At 43.3% G+C, this 21,825-nt stretch overlaps 1 protein-coding gene across 4 annotated transcripts in view; it reads right to left on the bottom strand.

Moving 5' to 3' along the window:
* The window catches only part of RUFY1 (RUN and FYVE domain containing 1), a 475,292-nt gene that overhangs the window by 185,382 nt on the left and 268,085 nt on the right, over positions 1-21,825 (bottom strand). For 3 of the 4 annotated variants that reach the window (XM_069199306.1, XM_069199308.1, XM_069199307.1), the window contains exons 10-11: positions 14,944-15,060; positions 20-187 (exon numbers count right to left, since the gene is read on the bottom strand). In XM_069199306.1, the coding sequence (XP_069055407.1) occupies positions 20-187; positions 14,944-15,060 (285 nt within the window). The remainder of the gene's footprint in view (positions 1-19; positions 188-14,943; positions 15,061-21,825) is intronic. The other variant, XM_069199309.1, reaches the window with a different exon arrangement.

The following is a 21,825-nucleotide window of genomic DNA, read 5'->3' as shown; positions in this document are numbered from 1 at the left end:
AATATTATGTTGATGTTACCTGGATTTTCTGGAACATCTGAAGATTAATTGCTTTGACTTCATCCAGCTGCTGGCGTAGTGCGACTAAACTATCTTGCTTTTCATGGGTATCCTTTTCCAAAAGTTTCATAGCAATTTCCATTTCGGTTTTCATTCCAATTTGAAGCTCTAACTCTTTTTCCATTTCCTTAAAAAATTAGTTTAAAATAGGACTTATTTTGGAAGAGAAATGTTACAACACGTCTCCAAAATATTGCGTATTACATGTTAGTTAGACATCTGAAGACGTCAAATAAGATGAATCAGTAATAATAAACATATGGGCTTACGTGGTGCCTTGAATTGATCAACAACGTTCATCTCTGTTCGTTGTATGTGAATGTCCTAGGAACCTGTGCTGTACGTATTCTGTCATCTGGTGATAGTTAAATTTGTTAGCATTTTATTTTTCTTCGGGAGGTAGTTGGTAAACTGGGGATGTAAGGCTCTGAAGGCGATCATTAAAAGGGGAGTGGCATGGTACAGTGAAGGTCGGATGGGCCCACCTTGACCCAGCAGGGATTATGTATAATGTAAACCTAGCAACTCCTCCTTTTCTGTGTAGAAACATACTTGATCGAGTGATGAGGAGACCCTTGTATCACCGGAGAAATCTACATATATGCCAGTAAGGAGAAAGACTAATTTGAATGGCTAAGCTTTGATGAGGCTGCACCATCACCTTTCACGCCTAACACATGGTCTTGAATGATTATTGCTACATTATAAATAAGTTAATGGTAAGTGTCTCCATCCTTTGACATGAGTTACAGCTGTACATTGCGTGCAAGGCCATCGCACATGCATTTAAGATTTCAAACTGCCAGTCCCATGCTAAAAGGCATCTGCAGTCAGTATTTGGTAAGCATATGAGGACGTAATGTGTTAACTGATTAGTTTCATCGACATGCGGCGAATGTTATGCCTTATTCGAGGGGGCAGACATTTTTGGGGATATGAACATATCCTCTGTGCTGTTTAACAAACTATGTATACCACAAACCAAGCATTTCAGGCTCAACCCATGCCGTACCTTAATTAAGACAACTTTTGATTGTGTGGTTTTACCTTTGGAGGCCGCCGTTTGATGAAGGCCACTGGACTGGAACACAGACATCCCATACCACGCAAATAGATAGAAAGGAATGAATGTGCAACAGTGAACCCCGTGCCCTGACAACTCCCATAGAAGAACATGGCAGACAGCAAGTGGAGAACAGCATGTCAATAAAGGAAATTAAGCAGGTCGAATAAGAGAAGGCAGAACAGGCTTGATCAGAGCTCACAGATGTAAGATGTAAATACACTTTGAACTTAGTGTGATTGTAGACAGCTTCTGTTATTCCTCAGGTGTAGTGTTGGGTATCAATGATATTCTAGAGCTGAAACAGAGGGGCGCTATTCAAAAGTATGACTTCATGCTGTTTATAATGGTGTGTTTTGATTATATTTGTGTTCGAAGAGGTGAAGTGGAACTTCCTACATTATGTAGTATCTGAATGAGGAGCCATTCATCAGCTTAAAGGGAAAATGATATTTTTTATGCACTGCCTGGGCCCTGAGGGGTTAAGTGTCTCCGAAATTTCACCAAATTGGCTTGAATCAGATCATCAAAATGAAGCATAGGAACAGGTCACCTACCTTTGGCAATGCTCCAGTGTGCTGATAGGTGGCACTGTACGACTGAGCATTTGATGGCTTCGTGCTTCGTTCTGCCTTTGAAGTGATGACATAGCCACATATAAGCACCACCCAGAGTGGCACCGGTAGTTTCTTGTTTGACTCTCTCAGCCCTCGGATGTGGATCCCAAAAATAATCCGAGGTACCAGTGTGATTCTTAAATAGAGACCTTTTCAATTGGAAAAAGAGACCATCCCACAGAATGGGGAGGCGGGGATGTGGGTAGGGCGGTGGAGTGGGGCGCAGGTAGAATTTGCAATCATATAGAGCATCCACCAGAAAGAACGTGACTGAGGTGTAAGTAACTTGTACTTCTAATGGATACTTCTAATTGCAGAATCCTCACCTTCATAATAGATACCAAGCAGTACCACCAAAGGTGGTGGACCTGTGAATTGGCCCAGATCAAGACGTTCTGTAGGTCTGAATGGGCAGGATGTCCATCCAGTCAAGGCAGTAGTGCTTCGTGAACAGACAGGTGTCAAGGATGCACACTCTGCATGTCAGTGCAGTGGTAGCAGCCTTGGCCTTGACAGAATGAGCCCTCTGTCCTTCAGAATGCTGCTTCTTGGCCAATGCTTAGCAGATCTTAACAACGACAATATTTTGATAGAGTCCTTTTCAGCACTGCCTCGCTTTTCTTTGCCCAACAGAATCTCACAAAGAGCTGATAGTTCTTCAAGTGGTCTTTGGCATGATCAATGTAATTTTAGGGTCAGGCTGATGAAGTCTCTCTTCCTCTTACTAGGGGTGAGGCTGAGCAGAACATTGGTAGAGTGATAGATTGCCAAACGTGAAAAGCAGTCATGACTTGTCACAAAAGCCACTCTTGATCTCAAAACCCCTTTATCTGGAGCAAAGTGGCGTAAAGTGGTTGCAACAAGAGAGTTTGGAGTTGACTTGCATGATAAGCCAAAGTCACTAGAACCAGAAATACAGTCTTAAGAGTCAGGGGAAGTAATCAATAGCTGTGCATTGGTACGAATGGCATGCATATGAGGAAATTGAGGACCAAATTAAAATCCTGTTGTGGCATCACAAAGGGTTTTGGAAGGAATATGCGAGTCAAACCTTTTAGGTTGACTTCAACAAGAACGGTCGGACGGAGAACTGTAAAAAGGCAGCAAGGGCAACTATAGGACATCCAACAGTTTGGCCTGGAGTGTATCAGTACTGTGCCACACTAGGATACAAGGACACCTAGCAGGCATGATCATATCCACATCTTAGGGAGGAAGATCGTAGACAGTTAACTGCTGCCACTTGAACTCCACACACAAAAATGAAGACTGTATAAACTCAGTGCAGGGCACTAACCTGCTACTGCAACAGGTCCTCCAGACGCGGAATTCTGGTCAGAAGGCATATGCTAGAAGCTCAAGGTACCACACTCTACTTGCCCAATCTGGAGCCAGTAGGATGATTTGAGTCCAGTCATGCCTGATCATCTTCAGAACTTGGGGCTAGAGAGGCTGCAATGGAATTGAGATCACAAGTCCTGTACTTCACTCTATCTGAAATGCATCTCAGGGAAAGACAGAGGCTTCTTGGAAACTCCAGAGCACAGAATTTTGGACACTGGGCATTCTCAACAATGGCGAAAGGATATAGCCAAGGTTCTCCCCATTGCTGGAAGATCCCCTGGGCTGCCTTGGGGTGTAACTGCCATTCGTGATCCACCAGGCACCAGCAGCTGAGTTAGTCCGCTCTGGTGTTCAAAGATCCCACCAGGTGGTTCACAACCAGGGAAATGCTCTGGTGCTCCAGCCAGTTCCAGGGATGAATTGCCTCGTGGCACAGGATCCCATCCCGGCCTGGTTGTTGCAGTACCACATTGTGTCTGTTGTGAGAACCTGATCCATCCTCCCTTTGGTGGAAGGCTTTCAGCGCCAGGTGGACCACCCAAAACTTCAACAGTTTGAAGGCGAGACAAGTCTCTGCCAGTGATCAGAATCATCTGATCGTCACCTCTCCCAGATTACCTCCACATCTCAATACTGATGCCTCTGTCACCACCATCAGTTCAGGGTAGGTCAGAGAAAGGGGTCAGCCGCCTGTCCAGTTGTGATTGAGACACCACTGCAGGTCTTTTGCAGTCTCCTCCAAAACCTGGATGGAATCGGACAGGTTCCTCTGGTCGGGATGCACTGAGACTTGAGGTTCCACTGTAGAGCCTTCATATGCCACCTGGCATAGTTGATGAGGAGGACGCCAAAAGGCCTAAAGCCTAAAAGTCACTCTTATTTTGACCCAGGTTCGAGGACGAAATGGGATCACAGCCCAGACTCGTGGTCATGCAGGCAAGACCCGAAACAGACCCATATCCAGGATGGCACCAATGAAAGGAAGCCTCTGTGAAAGACTAAGGTGTGACTTGGGCATGTTGACAGTGAACCCCAGCTATGTTAGGCGACTCACCATCATCTGAAGATGGTAAATGACTGACTGTGGTGAGCTGGCTTTCAACAGCCAGTCGCAGAGACAGAGGAAAACTGGAATCCCCAACCTTCAAACGTGTGCCACGATCACTGCAATCACTTTCATGAACATCAGAGGGTTGCCGGGAGTGAAAGTACAGCACAAAAAATTGAAAATTCAACTGGCCATTGTCTGCTTGATACCCTTCCCGACCCCCAAATTTCAGGGGTGCCTGTTGAAGGGGTAGTGGGCCTTGACATGGTAGCCTGTACCAAAATTACCGGAGTACCTGCTGCAGGGGCACTGGGCTTTGATGTTTCCTGTAATCCAAACTTCCAGAATAGCCTAGAAAGGACCAAAACTGTTGAAGGTACTGTCCTAAGGGAGTGGAAACACCTAAGGAACGCACAGAGAAAACGTTTTTCCTTTGCAGCATTCCAATACAGAATTGATCAGGCATGTCCATCAAAGAGGCTTGCATGCCACCAGAGAAGCCTGTGAATCTCATTCAAACGTGCCAATGAAGCACCACACTAGAGCCGACTGCTCTGCCCATGAAGTCAGTATTGTCCAGTCCAGACTGTACTTTGCAGCATCCTGACCATCCTGGATTGTTTGTGCCAGGTTGGGCCAAAATTCCTCTGGGACTGCTGGCAGAGCGGACTCTGACTGACCAGATGGGGCTAGAGAAGTAAACATCTGCCTCCGATAAAGTATGAAAGTTTTGACTTCCATATTTGGCAGCTGCAGATGTAATAGCTTTGTTGCTTGCCTCATCTCCATTGCAAATTAGACACTCTTCTTTTGGTGGTCCAGGGGTGGAACACAACCCAGTGTTTAGGGAAGTATCTAGCCCACTGCCCTCCTGCAAGCCCATGTATTCATTTTCACCATCTTAGTGCTGCAGAAAATAATCCTACTCATCTCCAATGTCATCTCCAAAGATCAATTGGCTCTGATAAGAGTCTGTGCCAAAGATTTGCTGGAGTGCAACTCGAAGGCAAAAGCATGGTTCTGTCTGAGTTGGAATGAACTGAGGCCAAGTGAGTCGGTATGGCTTCATGGGGCGAAATCAGCCAGGGCAGAGATGAATTCAGTTTGGAGTCAGATAAGGCTAGAGGAACAGGGTTTTCCTCCAGCACCATCTATGTCAGAGGGGCTGCCATAAATCTTGGTGGCAAACTGGAAGTCTGCAATGGAGCAGAACCCAAAGCAAGTTTAGGATTCAAGGAGGGGGCAGAGGGTGGACCTGCCATTAGTAACTGGACTGGGGGCCTTTGCGGATCCTTGTGGCTCAAAGGCACACTAGAGGGAGCAGGACAAGTTCTAAAATTTGAAACATGGCCTCAATCAGTTGCAATATTGCTGATAGACCCAGACACTCGAGGTGCATGCAGATCAGTTGTGAGACCGGCTCTAAGCTAGGGACTAGCAGTGAGACTGCAAGGCAGCCTAACTTCTCAGGTTGTGAATGGCAGGACTGGGACAAACCCTACTTGGCCTTTTTTGTGTTTCTGCTTACCACAAGACTTGGATCGCGATGAGGACCTGTTGCTGGAACAGTCTTGAGAATGGTAACGGGTTGACACCCTCGACTTCGAGCAGGACTTACAAGACTTCTTATGGTTATCAGCGACTTACAACTTCGCTTCACCTTAATGGAGAGCCTTTGGGTTCATGAGTGCACACTCCTCACGGGACTTGGGGTTGTGGCCAATACCCAGACACCAGATAAAGGTCTGTCATAGGCATCTGTTTGTGAAGCTCCGTACAAGGTTTAAACCCTGTAGTTTTTGGAAGGGATACAGTTTTCCTCCACACTGGTAAAATTTTGCAAGAAAAAAAAAAAACATCAAAGGTTCGGAAAGAAAGGAACGGATGCTGGCACACAGGGATGGCTCTTATACGTGGCTCTATCATCAATTATGGGGTGGAACAAAGTGAATGTAGAGCTGCACGGAGACACCTATCAACACACTGGAGCATTGGTGTGGAAACCTTCTGGATCCAGTCAGAAGCCTGGGAATATTCTAAAGGTGAGGAACCTGTGAGTAGAAGCATCTATCAGAAAAAGATTAACACATTATATCATTAACTTGTATGGTTAATTTGCTAAATGTTAGTGACCCACATGATTATGAGCACACTCCCATACAATTCATTATGTTGTTGCATATAGATGGACCAAGAAGAGGTATGCCTAATGAGGGAGCTCAGCCTTGAGGAGGGGTTTACATTAGCCAAAGGAATCGAGCACACTTGAAAGTACATGACCTAAATTGATAAGTTTACAGGGAGTGGAAAAATGAAATGAATGAAGATAGCAGTGAAGGGAATCGTTGTTTGTAAGGGTCAATGCTGGTGCATATGTTTTCTATCATATTTGTGAGTTACAAGGAATTTCAACAGGTCTGAATGAAAAAAAAAGATGTAAAGATAATTCTCTTTGAAAAAGGTGTTCCAGGGCGCACACACACATTAAAAAAGGTTTCTTATGTTAATGAGGAGAATGGAGATCTGGACACAATATTGGATCTCCATCTCTTCAACCTCTTACTGCCCAATAACCCTTCAAAATATAACTCTAGGACACTTCATCTGTAGTCAAAATGACAGAATGGCTCTATGCCATCAAGCACAAGAAGGCATATGTTCACCGCAGGCTATGACCCCAGCACAAGAGGGCCCTAGGGTTCATGATGCTGGTGAAAAGTACAATACAATGCCCTCTGAATTGAGCTTTGTCTCTAAGGATTTCACCAAAGTGATGTATATGGTGGCCTGTCCATGTCTGATCTGATTAAATACATCAAATCAGTTTAATAGATGTTCTAAATGACTAACTTTTGTCACTGTAGTGACAAAGCTTTGATTTCACTCTTAATCTAATCATCAGGAGAAGGGCAGCTTTCCAAGCGAATTATTTTAAGCTGAATGCACCAGCTACAAAGGTGCTGAAATCAGTCACAAAAGCACAGTGTTCAATTTGCATGCTTCAAGAAGAAGTAGAACTGACAGGAACAACTGATGTGGGAGTTTTAGAAAATCTCAGACCAGGGGCTGTGTGTAGAGAAATCTGTGACTCAGGCCTGATTTAGGGCCTAGCGGACAGGTTACTCGGTCACAAAAGTGACAGATATCCAAGTCTGCCGTATTACGATGTCAATAGGATATAATGGAATCCTAAATCATAATACGGCAGACAGGATATCCGTCACTTTTGTGTCAGAGTGACCCCATCTGCCAACCTCTAAAATCAAGCACTCAGTTTCTTTCTGTCCTGCAAGATCACTGCCAGATATCAACTAATAGATACATGTAGGTGGCCTGGGGTAAGGCAGCACTTCATGTGGCCAAAAGTGATTAGATACTTTTCATTTCCTGCACACCATATGCAGACACCTTAGCATTTAGGACAGTAAGTTGTAATATGTGAACCTGCTCCAGAGCAGACCAGACGTCTGAGACAAATACAAAGGATTAAATTCCAAGAAGTAAGGAGTCAAACTGCGATGTTGGGGGACAGGATTGTGAAGAAAAATCTTGACAGACCCTCTGGTGAGAAAAATGTGATGTACCGGAATCAGAGTTTTTGACAGACATTTAGAGCAACTATGAGAACTTCAACTGTAGGGCCATCAGTTTTACTGCCAACAATCATCCTTGCAGGGGTAGGAATACTTTAGGAAGCTCTCGTCATCTTTCAAAGAGCCTTCCTCTGAATACACAGAAGAGAATAAACCATATTCCCCATTTATTCTCTTTGCAAAATAGTATATGCAGGGAACACGCATATGATGAAGCCATTCGTCTATTAAATTCTTGTCCAGCTCTCATTTATGAGATGCAGTGCAGTCCAAGAGATCTGAAGTTTGCCTGTCAACAACCAGAGAGGCTAGGTTTCCTCTGGTTCCCTTCTGCTTGAGAATACAGAAAACTGCTATTGTCTTGTCCCTCTTTTAGAGGGTGAATTTTCCTGAAACTTGAGGCTGAATTCCTTCTTAGAAAATATGACCACACTGAACTTGCATATGTTGATGTGGAGTATTACTCTGACCATGACCTCAGATCCTTGGTGAGCACGAAGCCTCCTGGGTAGCATCCATCGCTACTATGACCTGTGGAAGTTGCGGGCAACAGGTATGATTATTGCAGGGCCCAAAAGAGGGATGGGTAGGCTTAGGACTGTCTTTATTCTGCATGTGACTTACTCTGTACTGTGCCAGCAAATTTTACCTGAGTCACCCTCAGTAGGACTCATGCTTTGAGCTTGCATAACAGAATCAGGATGAAGAAGGATGACAAGGCCCAGTAGGGAGAGGAATCTTCTGCTGTCACTGTGCTTCACTGGCATATTTCCACTGCTGCGTCACTTAAACCCTGTGATTAACATTCTGCTTGTTGAATGTTGCAGGACCATGAAACCAGCTAAGCTCCTAGGAAAACAAGTCTCTTCCAATGATTTCCTGAACATATTTTGCAAACTTACTTTCAGTTCCAGGTCCAAGAACAGCTGCAGATATGCTTTTACTATTGTCTTAGCTTTGCCTTCTGGAAGTACTATAGTAAGCCAGAGGTCTTAAAAAGAGATAGGCATGGATCCTAGGCACCTCAAGATTTACGTCCAGCTGTGCTAGGCACTTTGTAAAGACGCATGGTATCAAGAAAAATCAGCCACCTATAACTTTATATTCTTTCAAAGTCTGCTATGAATTAGAACATGGAAATGTCCATCTTGCAAGTCCTGGGGACACACAAAGTTTTCCTTGTGCAAGATCAGTCTCCCCTCTGCAAAAGACACAATTTGTAAGGATTGTTTTTAAATAAACTTGCTGCCAAACCTTAGCTCCATTATAGGCCTGAGCTCTTGTTCTTCAGTTGCACAAGAAAGTACCAGGAGTAGTTTCCTTGGTTTCTTTCTAGAAACTAAATGGACTCAATCACAAATTTGGATTTTTACCTTCAGTTGCCAAGGTGTTCCCTTAGCTCTTTACATAGAGCCAGTGGTCTCGGACATGGCTTTTACAAGAATAAAAATGTGGAACACTGACAGGATGCTAAGTACCTAGGTGTCATTTTTCTAGGAAAATTAGCAGGCTTGCTTCCGATGAGCCCCTCTTCATCAGGCTCCTCCTATCTGGGGATCTTCATCTAGTCCCTCCTCTCTGGGGATATTTAACCAATGTGAACCCACGTTAATTGCTCACAGCAAATTACAGTGAACAGCTGCAGGAGGGCAACTTGAATGGTTGTTGCAAGAAGGGTTGAGAGGAATACCATTGCCCTTGTGTGAACCTAGAAATCTGGACTGGAAAAGGAGTTGGGCTATGATCTGAAATTGGCCCCAACTATTTTGGAATATCTTTGTCCGCTTTACTGACTTGCAAGACATCATGAATTTCTTAATCAAACAACTCCTACACGTTAACATGCATGTTTAGGATCTTGGTTTGCATGCCCAGACTGAACCCAGTGCACTTTAACCCAGGCAGTATACAGCATGTTTAGGCACATTGGGCAGTTTGCGAAATCCAGGTATACTATCATGGTATGCTTCTGAGCCAGCCTTGCTTTAGGTAGGCTCCTCTTTGCATCAAGTTGCCTGTACTACCAACATAAGTATGTAATAAGAACAGCAGCATTGGGTGCTCAAACTATTTGGAAAGCTGTACCCCAGCCTACCATCCTCTTTGCGTCATTCCTTCACCAGAGTGACAACAGTAAATGACACTGTGTTTATGTTAAGTTTCATCCAATACAGAATTTACAGGGATCCTCTAAATGTTCGTCCCTCGTAGTGTAGGGGATCCCTGAGGTGGCAGTGGAATCAGAAAATCAACATATGCTAACAGAGATGAAACACTGCTGTTAAATAAAGGTAACCCAAACATTACAAAGTCTACATGCAAACACACATCTCACAAGCAAGTTTTCTAGAAGTACAGATCTATATCAAGGTTGAGCGTCAGCATGTGTGCTCCTTGGAGCATTCAGATATGCCACCTAGAAAAAAGAGTAAAAGAAGGAATTATCCAGGGTCTATGCTCCATGTTCAAAGCCACATGTACCATAGCAAGTAATCCTCCTGAGGACTTAACATGGACAACTTGTTGATTCACAAGAAGCACCATTTTCCAGGAAAGGTATGTGCAACCAGCTCTGTGTATTGGCTCAAATAAACTTTTCATCTCCTGTGACAAAACAGTATTAAGCTCCCATTTTATTGGAGGCTTCCTTGTCAGAGGGAAGGCTCGGAAAAGCCTTTATAAAAACTCCTTCAATATTCTGTTGGAACACAATAAAGGACATTCAGGAGAGTGGAGACATTTTGATATGGCTGCAAGGTGAGCTTTCATTAAAAAAAAACACAGTAAATACCTTCTCAAGAGCCAAGAAGCATTGTCTGGGTGTATGTAAGCCATCCTGCAATGCATGAATGGTAACTTTAGGTGACCAAATTGTTCTAAAACGAAAGTAGTGCAACTAGGTTAAAACAACCCCTGTCCCTTCTATCTTGGCCCTCCAAACAAGGAACCGTCCCTGTACAAATTGAAAAGGTAAAAGTCTTGTCGTCAGGCTTGATAAAGAGCTAACTTCTCAAATCAATGCAGTGTTTTCCTCATGTTTACTTCACATGAGAACTCTTCAGATAACTTAGCATTTTCTTTGCTCACACCTTGGAGACCTAGGGGTATATTATGCTGTGAAATCAAGACTGGATTAATCCAAAGCCTGTTATTTGGGCTTTTCAATAGTCACACTAGGAAGGCTCTAAAGAGTCAAAAGCACAGCAGTAAAGGTAGTATTTAATCTATGTAAACATGATTGTATCTATGAAGCCTGACAAATCCTTCAATGACTCCTGGTGGAAAATTAATTTCAGTTTAAGGCATCTTGCTACTGTCATAAAACCCTTAATGAGCAAGGTTCCTCTTTCTTTCAAAAGTTGTTAATTGATACTCATCTTTACACCTGCTGTGGTCTAACAGTTTACATCTGTTGACTGTACCTCACTTTGCTAGAGCGAAAGTGAGTTGCCAAGCTTTTTCAGTTACAGCACTCCCCCTTGAAATGCTCTTCCCTTTTTTACTTCATCAAGGAAAAAAAACTATAAACTATTTAGAGAAAATATTAAAAGCCATCCTTTCTGCTAGTGCCAGTTTTCACTCTTTCAGTTCCATAGTGCCACAAAGCCCCAGGGGTTATGCCTTGCGCTTTATAAAAATATCAGTTATTGATGCATGCCTAAGCCCTGAATGTGTCAGCTCTAGCCAGCATGGTGGAATCTGATGGGGCCGTATGGAGAATGGATACAGCCCTCTTGATAAGCACCAAATACAAAATCTTTTCCTTTTTGCAGAATATGCTATTTAGTGGATAAGGCGCTAGCATTTACTATGATGTTTTTGCAATCTGCAGGGCTGCCTAGGTGCAAGAAACTAGAGGCCATATGTACCAAAGCATTTTCCCATAGACACAGAATGGGTAAAACCCTTTGATACATCTGGCCCTAGGTGTGAGAACTCAGGAGGCAAGCCATCAACTGCAATGATCCTGGACTGTGCTGAAAGACCTAGTTGTGTCTGCAGTGTAGGAGGTACGCTTGTGATCCCATGGAATCAGTGGTGCTTCTGCTAAGTATAAGAGTTCTGAGAACCAATATTGTCTGGGCCACCTTGAGGGTGATTAATATCATGTGGCATGGTTCCCGCTATCAATGACTCTTGTGATCAAAAGGAGAGGGGGGAAAACCTATGTTTATGACTCTGACAATACGATAAAAACATATGTTCCCTCTTTTATGGATCTCCGCTTTAGATGAACGTGTTTTTGATTGTCCAAGCTGAAACAAATCCATCTTTGGATTGCCCCATGACTAGAGCTTAATCTTTAGCAGATTGCCATTGAGTTCTTATTCGTGGTGGCTGTGGACTATCCAGATGAGGAAGTCTGCTTGATTGTTGTCTTTTCCAGGTAGATGATCTTGTGTTTTATGGCCCAGTTAAATAGGTAAAGGGCCTCCTTAATCAGTGTTTGAGAATTGGTACTTCCATGTTTATTGATGTTGTGATATTCATTCATATCAACATCGATAAATGATGTAATCTTAAACAGGAGGATTAACATCTCTTGGCTCTACCACATTCATGTGCAATTTTGTTTCATTCAGAAACCATTGCCGCCTTGTTGATAATTAATCTAGGTAGGTTCCCCATCCTTCCATTCCGTGGTCGGGACAAAGTCCAGATGAAGAAGAAGAAGAAATGATAACCTCTTTCTCTGTACTCTGTTGAAGCCAACCACTGAAGAGCCTTTTCCATCATGGGAGTTATTTGGATGAGGTTGAAGGAGACAAATCTGAGCCCACTGCTTGGGCAACACTTAGTGATGCTTTCTTAGTCTGCAGAATGGGGTGGTGAATATACTTGAAGACCTCATACTTAGTAGACTTTGATGGTGCACTGCTTTTGAATCAGGTTTACTAAACTTAGTTGTCTATGATTGTGAGGTGGATACCTTCACTTTGCTTATGTCCTGGAGCGCCCCCAGAAAATGGATTGAGGGACGGTTGTAGAGGTGATTGGCTTTTGCTAAGCATGAGGCCTAATCTCTTGAATAGCAGAGTGAATGGTAATTTTCAATTGTTCGTCACTTTTCTTGATGCGCCCTGTACCAACCAATTGTTGAGATAGTTGAAGACCCAAATGTTTAAAGTGCACTGCATGTGTAATATATTTTGTGAAATTTCTTGAAGCTGATTTTAGGATAGAAGGAAGGATTCAGAATTGATAGTGGTAGCTGACTACTTAGAATCTTATGAATTTCTGATGTTTGTAGTGAATTCAGATGTGGAAACCGGCATCTTGGAGGTCTAAGTATACCATATACCCCATATGCAGTTGCAGTAGTTCCTGTAGAGTGACCATCCAAGGGCATGGACAGTGCAGGTGCCCCTTTGGGTCACCCCCTTTCTGCCAGCCTTTGCATGGCGGGGCTACGGCCATGCAAAGGCTGGCGGAATGGGGACTCGTAATCTGCAGGGCAGCGCTGCAAGCAGCACTTCCATGGAGGATTACAACCGCAGAGACCGCCAGACTTTTGCCTGGCGACAACCTGGCAGTAGCAGCGATCCGACGGTCGTAATATAACAGCCGGACCACCGCTTTGGCGGCGGTCTGACTACGACGGAGACCCTGGCGATGTGTTGACCGCCAAGGTCATAATAGGGACCTTAATGTGCAACATTTAGATCAAGGCAGTGGTTAATATAAATCACTCAAAGTGCATAGTGTTACATGAACAAACGGCTAGCCTCAGGAAGTACCCTACATAAAGACAACATTCATCATCTGCCAATTAGGGGGTCTTTAGTCTGTGCAGATGTTTGTACTTGAGTGGAAGTGTCAGTGTGTACGGGGTGGTGGCTGGATGAATTGCTGTTTGTGTCCAAATTGTATGAGCTCCAGCATCCATATTGCTGATGTTATCTGTGCTCCTTGTGGGCTGTATGTTTAACTCTTTTCATGTACAGGACTAAAATTCTGGGGGTAGTTAAGATGGTAGCTGTCAAAAGCGGCAATGTTATTCTGTCAGTGACCCCCCCTGCGTTTTGATTGTGGTTTGCATTAGAATTCTGCAGGTGGTTCTCTGCAGGGCACCTGTTGTTGCAGCCCATGGAAGAATGGATGGGATTGTGTCTATTGTGGCTGATATAATTGATATCCATATCTTTGATGATCCCCTCAGGTTTCACCTTGTGTTGTCATTGGCAGTATGCTGCCCCAAATGGGTAATCTGGGTTGGAGTCTTCCTTTGGCATACTTTTGAGCAGTTTTGCAGCTACTGCAGTGGAATTCTGCTTGGGTATGTATACTGTAGGAATATTAATGATCATTTCCCAGCTCTAAGTTCTACTGTAGATGGATCAATAATGAATGGGTCTTTTGTCAACAGGGAGCCCACTGAAAGAACTGTCCTTGCAGGATTCTTTTGACAGCGTAGTCTATGGGGTGGTCGTCAACAGGCATTTTGTTTTTATAGATGGTGGAGTTGGTGACGTCCAAAGATGACGTTTTAAGTTGTAGTGAGGCTTGTAGTGACAGTGAGGTGGATGAAGGCCTTTTCTTCACCAAACAAAATAAAATGATGGACGGAGTGATGACTTTTTTCAAACACTCCCCCCCAGTCACAGATCTGGGTTTAATCCATCGTTATTTTGCTCACCACGGCACCCCAGTTTGGACCCAGCCATATGCAAATCAGTCTTGACCTTGTTCCCCAGGGGAACAGTACAGCCAGAACTGCTAGGCCAGGTCCTCCCTCGACAGGAAACAAGCATCCTGGGACCGGTTTCAGGGTATCACCCTTCATCAGCCAGGCTAACTTGAATCCAGTGGCGCAGTGAGCAAGGGACACACGAGAGAGATTCTTGTTACAAGAAAAACAGCTGCCAGTTTTAGCAGGGTGTGAGTGGCATAGAAGTATAGTGCTACCTATACAACATAACCAAACTGTTGCCTGCACTGGACTTGGATTAATAGAATGACCATTCCCAAACATCTAGAGTGTACAACAGTAAAGAGGAATGGCACCAGATAATCTAAGGATTATAGGCACTTGGTATAATGTACAGCTCCCAATGTCATAATATAACATAATATACTTATCAAAGATGACAATCAAGTGGTTAGCTACTTATTACACAAAAGGTTTATAGTTCTCGTTAATGGCGGTTTGTAAACTGTATCACATGAAAAATAGAAAAGCTGGGTGACATCAGTCAACATGAAAAAGATTATTCATACCAAACGAATTCTTCTTTCTTCTTTGAACTGTTTCCAAATGTCATTGTACATTTCATCCAGACCTTGACGTGACTGTTTATAAGTTTCCAATTCAACTTTAGTATCCTGCTTGGTTACCTGCAGAAATGTTTAAGATTTAATACATATGATTTTAATTCCATACTTATGAAAAACACTGCCAATTCTTCTGCTCCCATTGTAATGTTCTGTTAAATTCCTCATTAAATTAAGTACTCAAACATTACACTCAGTTTGAAGTAACCCTGACATCCCAAATAAAATATCACATGTAATACAATGGCTGATAGAGCCACAAGATAACAGCATCTATAAACAACTGGACCACTGCAAATAAGTACTGAAGCTTAGGAAAGCAATAAGCCTGAATATAGATATTGTAATAAGACACAGGTGTTGAAACCTCAATGCCATGGGTTCTTTGGATCACAAGTAGTTCCAAGTGTTATCCAATTCTAAAATAAATATTAAAAACATGATGCTGTATGGATAAGCCAAGTATTGCCCTGTACTATCGACTATTCAATAAGCTATTCATAGGCTTTATTTTGAATGGTGCTATGAAAACAAACAATGGGAAGACTAGAAGTCTGTCTTCAAAAAAACTCACCAACTGATGGGAGCTTTGTTTCTGTAAACTGGGACCAGGGAATGGAGATGATATAAATAACTAATATAAGTGGCAATGCATTTGTCCACTGACTGATCCAGCAGCTCTCTGCTCTTAAAATTGTACACATTTTTTAGAGGTTATTGTATTGTAGATTTGTATGGCTTCTTATCCCCAGAAGATGCCTTCAGAAGGAGGAGTAACAGACTATGGCTTTATTTTGTTGGTCTGATGGAGCACATGAGGTTCAGAGGTGTGCTCAGTGAACGTATAGCTATGCTTCTGCTTAGACTGAATCAAAGAGTTGAACAAGAGATGCAGTCATAATTTGCATATACTTACAATCATGGGGACTTATTCTATATACTGCCCAAATCGTGCTTTGGGTGAAAGCAGGACTTTGTGCCTGAATGAGAAATATATATGGGATTATGAACCCTCAATTATACATTATGAGAACACTGCAAGTCACCAAAGAGTTCCATGGCCATACAGAGCCACAGTGTCGAAGGACACCTGCTTTAGTACAGGCACAGAAATACGAAGAGTTGCCATATACTTAGGCTTTGCTGCTTTCAGTTTCTAACTGTTGTGAATTCCAATGGGTTTTTTCAGTGTTTTCCAATGTTTTTATAAAATGTAAAAATCAGTGGTTATCAATGTCAATTCTTTTTTGCTCCATACACGATCAGAAGGATTGTGTTTTTCCAGTGCTTATAAAGAGATTTGCCTTTATGTTCTTCCTTTACTCATTTATTCATGCTGTCAATTATTCCTACATTCCTACTTCCTTTGTTGAATCTTTTCAGTGAAATTGCTCCTCTGAGTAATTTTTCATCATTTCTCCAAGCTCCTTGCTTGGCTAATTTCCTAGTGCTCAAATCCCACTTTGAGTAGTCCAGTCCCACCCTACATTAAGGATGTGTATGACTGGACATATGTCAACACTGCATTAAGATTTAATTGTAGCGCATGTAATAGTGGGCATTCAACACAGCTTACTGCTGCTCTCTTCTTTAGACAAACTGCAAAGATTTACTAAATGAAGATTTTTTCCTACTTAGGTCATGAGATGGAAAATGTCACTTACCCAGTGTACATCTGTTCGTGGCATGAGTCGCTGCAGATTCACATGCTTTGCACATCCCGCCATCTAGTGTTGGGCTCAGAGTGTTACAAGTTGTTTTTCTTCTATGAAGTCTTTTCGAGTCACGAGATCGAGGGACTCCTCCCATTTCGGCTCCATTGCGCATGGGCGTCGACTCCATCTTAGATTGTTTTCCTCGCAGAGGGTGAGGTAGGAGTTGTGTATTATAGTAATAGTGCCCATGCAATGGAGTGAATATGTATGTACATAATGTAGTTTAAAGTGATATATTTACAAAGTTACAAATGTTCAAGATCAACTTCGAAACGGCTACAGGCTCCCGGGGAGGCGGGTGGGCGCATGTGAATCTGCAGCGACTCACGCCACGAACAGATGTACACTGGGTAAGTGACATTTTCTGTTCGATGGCATGTGTAGCTGCAGATACACATGCTTTGCATAGACTGGTAAGAAGTTATCTCCCCAAAAGCGGTGGTTCAGCCTGTAGGAGTTGAAGTTGTTTGAAACAATGTCCGTAGTACTGCTTGGCCTACTGTGGCTTGTTGTGCTGTTAACACATCCACGCAGTAGTGTTTGGTAAACGTATGAGGCGTAGACCATGTGGGTGCCTTACATATTTCAGTCATGGGAATATTTCCTAGAAAGGCCATGGTAGCACCTTTCTTTCTAGTTGAGTGTGCCTTTGGTGTAATAGGCAGTTCTCTTTTTGCTTTGAGATAACAAGTTTGAATGCATTTAACTATCCATCTAGCAATGCCTTGTTTTGAAATTGGATTTCCTGTATGAGGTTTTTGGAAAGCAATAAATAATTCTTTTGTTTTCTGAATTTGTTTTGTTCTGTCAATGTAGTACATTAACGCTCTTTTGATGTCTAATGTATGTAGTGCTCTTTTAACTACAGAATCTGGCTCTGGGAAGAACACTGGTAGTTCTACTGTTTGATTCAAGTGGAACGGTGATATGACTTTTGGTAAGAATTTAGGATTTGTTCGTAAGACTACTTTATGCTTGTGTATCTGAATAAATGGTTCTTGTATGGTAAATGCCTGTATCTCACTTACTCTTCTTAGAGATGTGATAGCAATTAGAAATGCAACTTTCCATGTTAAGTATTGCATTTCACATGAGTGCATAGGTTCGAAAGGTGGACCCATGAGTCGTGTTAAGACAATGTTGAGGTTCCACGAAGGAACTGGTGGTGTTCTTGGTGGTATAATTCTCTTTAGGCCTTCCATAAACGCTTTTATGACTGGTATCCTAAATAGTGAAGTTGAGTGCGTAATTTGCAGATAAGCTGAAATTGCGGTAAGATGTATTTTAATGGATGAAAAATCTAGCTTTGACTTTTGCAAATGTAGTAAGTAGCTTACAATGTCTTTAGCAGATGCGTGTAATGGCTGGATTTGATTATTATGGCAATAATAAAAAAATATTTTCCACTTATTTGCATAGCAATGTCTAGTGGTTGGTTTCCTAGCTTGTTTTATGACCTCCATACATTCCTGTATAAGAACTAAATGTCCGAATTCTAAGACTTCAGGAGCCAAATTGCTAGATTCAGCGATGCTGGATTTGGGTGTCTGATCTGTTGTTTGTGTTGAGTTAACAGATCTGGTCTGTTTGGTAGTTTGACAGGAGGCACTACTGAGAGGTCTAGTAGTGTTGTGTACCAAGGTTGTCTTGCCCAAGTTGGTGCTATTAGTATGAGTTTGAGTTTGTTTTGACTCAATTTGTTTACCAGATATGGAAGGAGGGGGAGAGGGGGGAAAAGCGTATGCAAATATCCCTGACCAACTCATCCATAACACATTGCCCTGAGACTGATCCTGTGGGTATCTGGATGCAAAGTTTTGGCATTTTGCGTTTTCTTTTGTTGCAAATAGGTCTATTTGTGGTGTTCCCCATCTTTGGAAGTAAGTGTTTAGTATTTGGGGGTGAATCTCCCATTCGTGGATCTGTTGGTGATCCGAGAGAGATTGTCTGCTAACTGATTCTGAATCCCTGGAATAAACTGTGCTATTAGGCGAATGTGGTTGTGAATCGCCCAATGCCATATTCTCTGTGCCAGGAGACACAACTGTGTTGAGTATGTTCCTCCCTGTTTGTTCCGATAATACATCGTTGTCATGTTGTTTGTTTTGACAAGAATGTGCTTGTGGCTTAATATGGGTTGAAATGCTTTCAACGCTAGAAATACTGCCAGTAGTTCTAAGTGATTTATGTGAAACTGTCTTTGGTGAGTGTCCCATTGTCCCTGGATGCTGTGTTGATTGAGGTGTACTCCCCACCCTATCATGGAGGCATCTGTAGTTATTACGTATTGAGGCACTGGGTCTTGGAAAGGTCGCCCTTGGTTTAAATTTATATTGTTCCACCATAGAAGCGAGGTGTATGTTTGGCGGTCTATCAACACTAGATCTAGAAGTTGACCCTGTGCCTGTGACCATTGTGATGCTAGGCACTGTTGTAAGGGCCGCATGTGTAATCTGGCATTTGGGACAATGGCTATGCATGAGGACATCATGTCTAGTAGTTTCATCAACATCTTGACCTGTATCTTTTGTTTTGGATACATGGCCTGTATTACATTGTGAAATGCTTGTACCCTTTGTGGACTTGGAGTGGCAATCCCTTTTGTTGTGTTGATTGTCACCCCTAAGTATTGCTGTGTCTGACACGGCTGAAGGTGTGACTTTGTGTAGTTGATTGAGAAACCTAGTTTGTGGAGGGTTTCTATGACGTACCTTGTGTGTTGTGAACACCGTTCTAGCGTGTTGGTTTTGATTAACCAATCGTCTGGGTACAGGAACACATGTATTTGCTGCCTTCTGATATGTGCAGCTACCAATGCCAGGCATTTTGTGAAAACTCTTGGCGCAGTTGTTAATCCGAATGGCAACACCTTGAATTGGTAATGTACCCCTTGGAATACAAACCTTAAGTACTTTGTGTGTGAAGAATGTATCGGTATATGGAAACATGCATCCTTTAGGTCTAGTGTTGCCATGTAGTCTCGTTGTTTGAGCAGTGGGATTAATACGTCCTGTAATGTCACCATGTGAAAGTGATCTGATTTGATGTAGGTATTTAATATTCTGAGATCTAATATAGGTCTTAGAGTCTTGTCTTTTTTGGGTATGAGAAAGTACAGAGAGTAAACCCATGTTCCTTTCTGGTGAATTGGTACTAATTCTATTGCTCCTTTTTGTAGCAGCGCTTGGACCTCTAGTCCTAGAAGGTCCATGTGTTGTTTTGACATATTGAGTGTTTTCGGTGGGACGTTTGGAGGGAATTCGAGAAATTCTATGCAATAACCATGCTGGATAATTGCTAGGACCCAAGTGTCTGTTGTTATTTCCTCCCAATGTTTGTAAAATTTGGTTAGTCTCCCCCCACAGGTGTTATGTGTTGGGGATTTGTGACGTGGAAGTCACTGTTTGTTTTGAGGAGTTTTGGGACTTTGGTACTTCCCTCTACTCTTTTGGAATTGTCCCCCTCTATATTGCCCCCGAAAGCTACCCCGCTGATACTGGCTCTGATAAGTGGGCCTTGTTTGTGAGGTTGTGGGTTCTGTAGTTTGTCCTCGAAACCCCCCTCTAAACTGTGTTTTGCAAAATGTGCCTCTGCTCTGTGGGGAGTAGAGTGCACTGCCCATGGCTTTGGCCGTATCAGTGTCTTTTTAAAGTTTTTCGATAGCAGTGTCCACCTCCGGGTCAAACAACTGCTGTCCGTTAAAAGGCATATTCAGCACGGCTTGTTGTATTTCCGGCTTGAATCCTGACGTACGCAACCATGCGTGTCTCCTTATGGTTACTGCTGTATTTACTGTCCTAGCAGCTGTATCTGCTGCATCCATTGCTGACCGTATCTGATTATTTGAGATACTTTGTCCTTCCTCCACCACTTGTTGTGCCCTTTTTTTAAACTCTTTGGGTAAGTGTTCAATGAAATGCTGCATTTCATCCCAATGAGCCCTGTCATATCTTGCCGGCAGTGCTTGTGAATTGGCAATGTGCCATTGGTTGGCCGCTTGTGCTGCAACCCTTTTCCCTGCAGCGTCAAACTTGCGACTCTCCTTGTCTGGAGGTGGTGCGTCTCCCGAGGTGTGAGAGTTTGCTCTCTTGCAAGCTGCCCCTACTACCACAGAGTCTGGTGTTAACTGCTGCGTAATATATACAGGGTCTGTTGGCGGTGGCTTGTACTTTTTCTCCACCCTTGGAGTAATGGCCCTGCCCTTCACGGGCTCCTGAAACACCTGTTTTGAGTGTTTTAGCATTCCAGGTAGCATAGGTAAGCTTTGGTATTGGCTATGAGTGGAGGACAGTGTGTTAAACAAAAAGTCATCCTCAATAGGTTCTGCGTGCAAGGTGACATTATGAAATGCTGCTGTTCTTGATACCACCTGTGTGTAGGCTGTACTGTCCTCAGGTGGCGACGGCCTCGCTGGGTAACAGTCTGGGCTGTTATCAGACACCGGCGCATCATAAAGATCCCATGCGTCGGGATCATCCTGACTCATTCCAGTATGAGTTGGGGATTGCATCAGTGGTGGAGTGGCTACCGGTGATGTGTGGGTTGATGGTGGTGGAGACGGTGGCAGAGTTGTTTGTCTTGCCACCTTTGCCTGTGGCTGCTTGTCCTTTTCTGGAAAGGCAAGCCTTCTTTTCATCCTAATTGGTGGAAGAGTACTTATCTTCCCTGTGTCCTTTTGGATGTGGAGCCTTCTCTGAGTGTAGTCTGGCTCCATTGACTCTAGTTCTTGTCCGAACTTATGTCCTTGCATTTGGGAGGACAGTCCCTGTTCCTCTGTGTAGGAACCTGATTTCGGTTCCGAGGCTGGATGTTTCGGAATGGAAACCTTTTCGGTAGCCTTTTGCGGCTCCGACGACACTTTCTTTACTTTCGGCGTCGCGGTTTCTCGGTGCCGACTTGATTCGGTGCCGCACTTGCTCGGACCCGCTGTCTCGGGGTCGAGGTTGCAGAGTTCCGGTATCTCGACCGGAGTCGGATGACTTTGACACATGCGTGCCCTTTTTCGGTGCCAATGATCGGTCACCTATTTTTCGGGTTAAGCCATGGCCTGTTGGCGGTGGCGTCCCCTGGGCTTTTGTGGTCTTCTCGTGAGTTTTGTTTGTCCACGTCTTAC

This window comes from Pleurodeles waltl, chromosome 7 (assembly GCF_031143425.1).
Source record: "Pleurodeles waltl isolate 20211129_DDA chromosome 7, aPleWal1.hap1.20221129, whole genome shotgun sequence".
Lineage (NCBI taxonomy): Eukaryota > Metazoa > Chordata > Amphibia > Caudata > Salamandridae > Pleurodeles > Pleurodeles waltl.
Note: the sequence above shows the minus strand (reverse complement) of the source record. Positions and strands in the feature narration are given on the sequence as shown.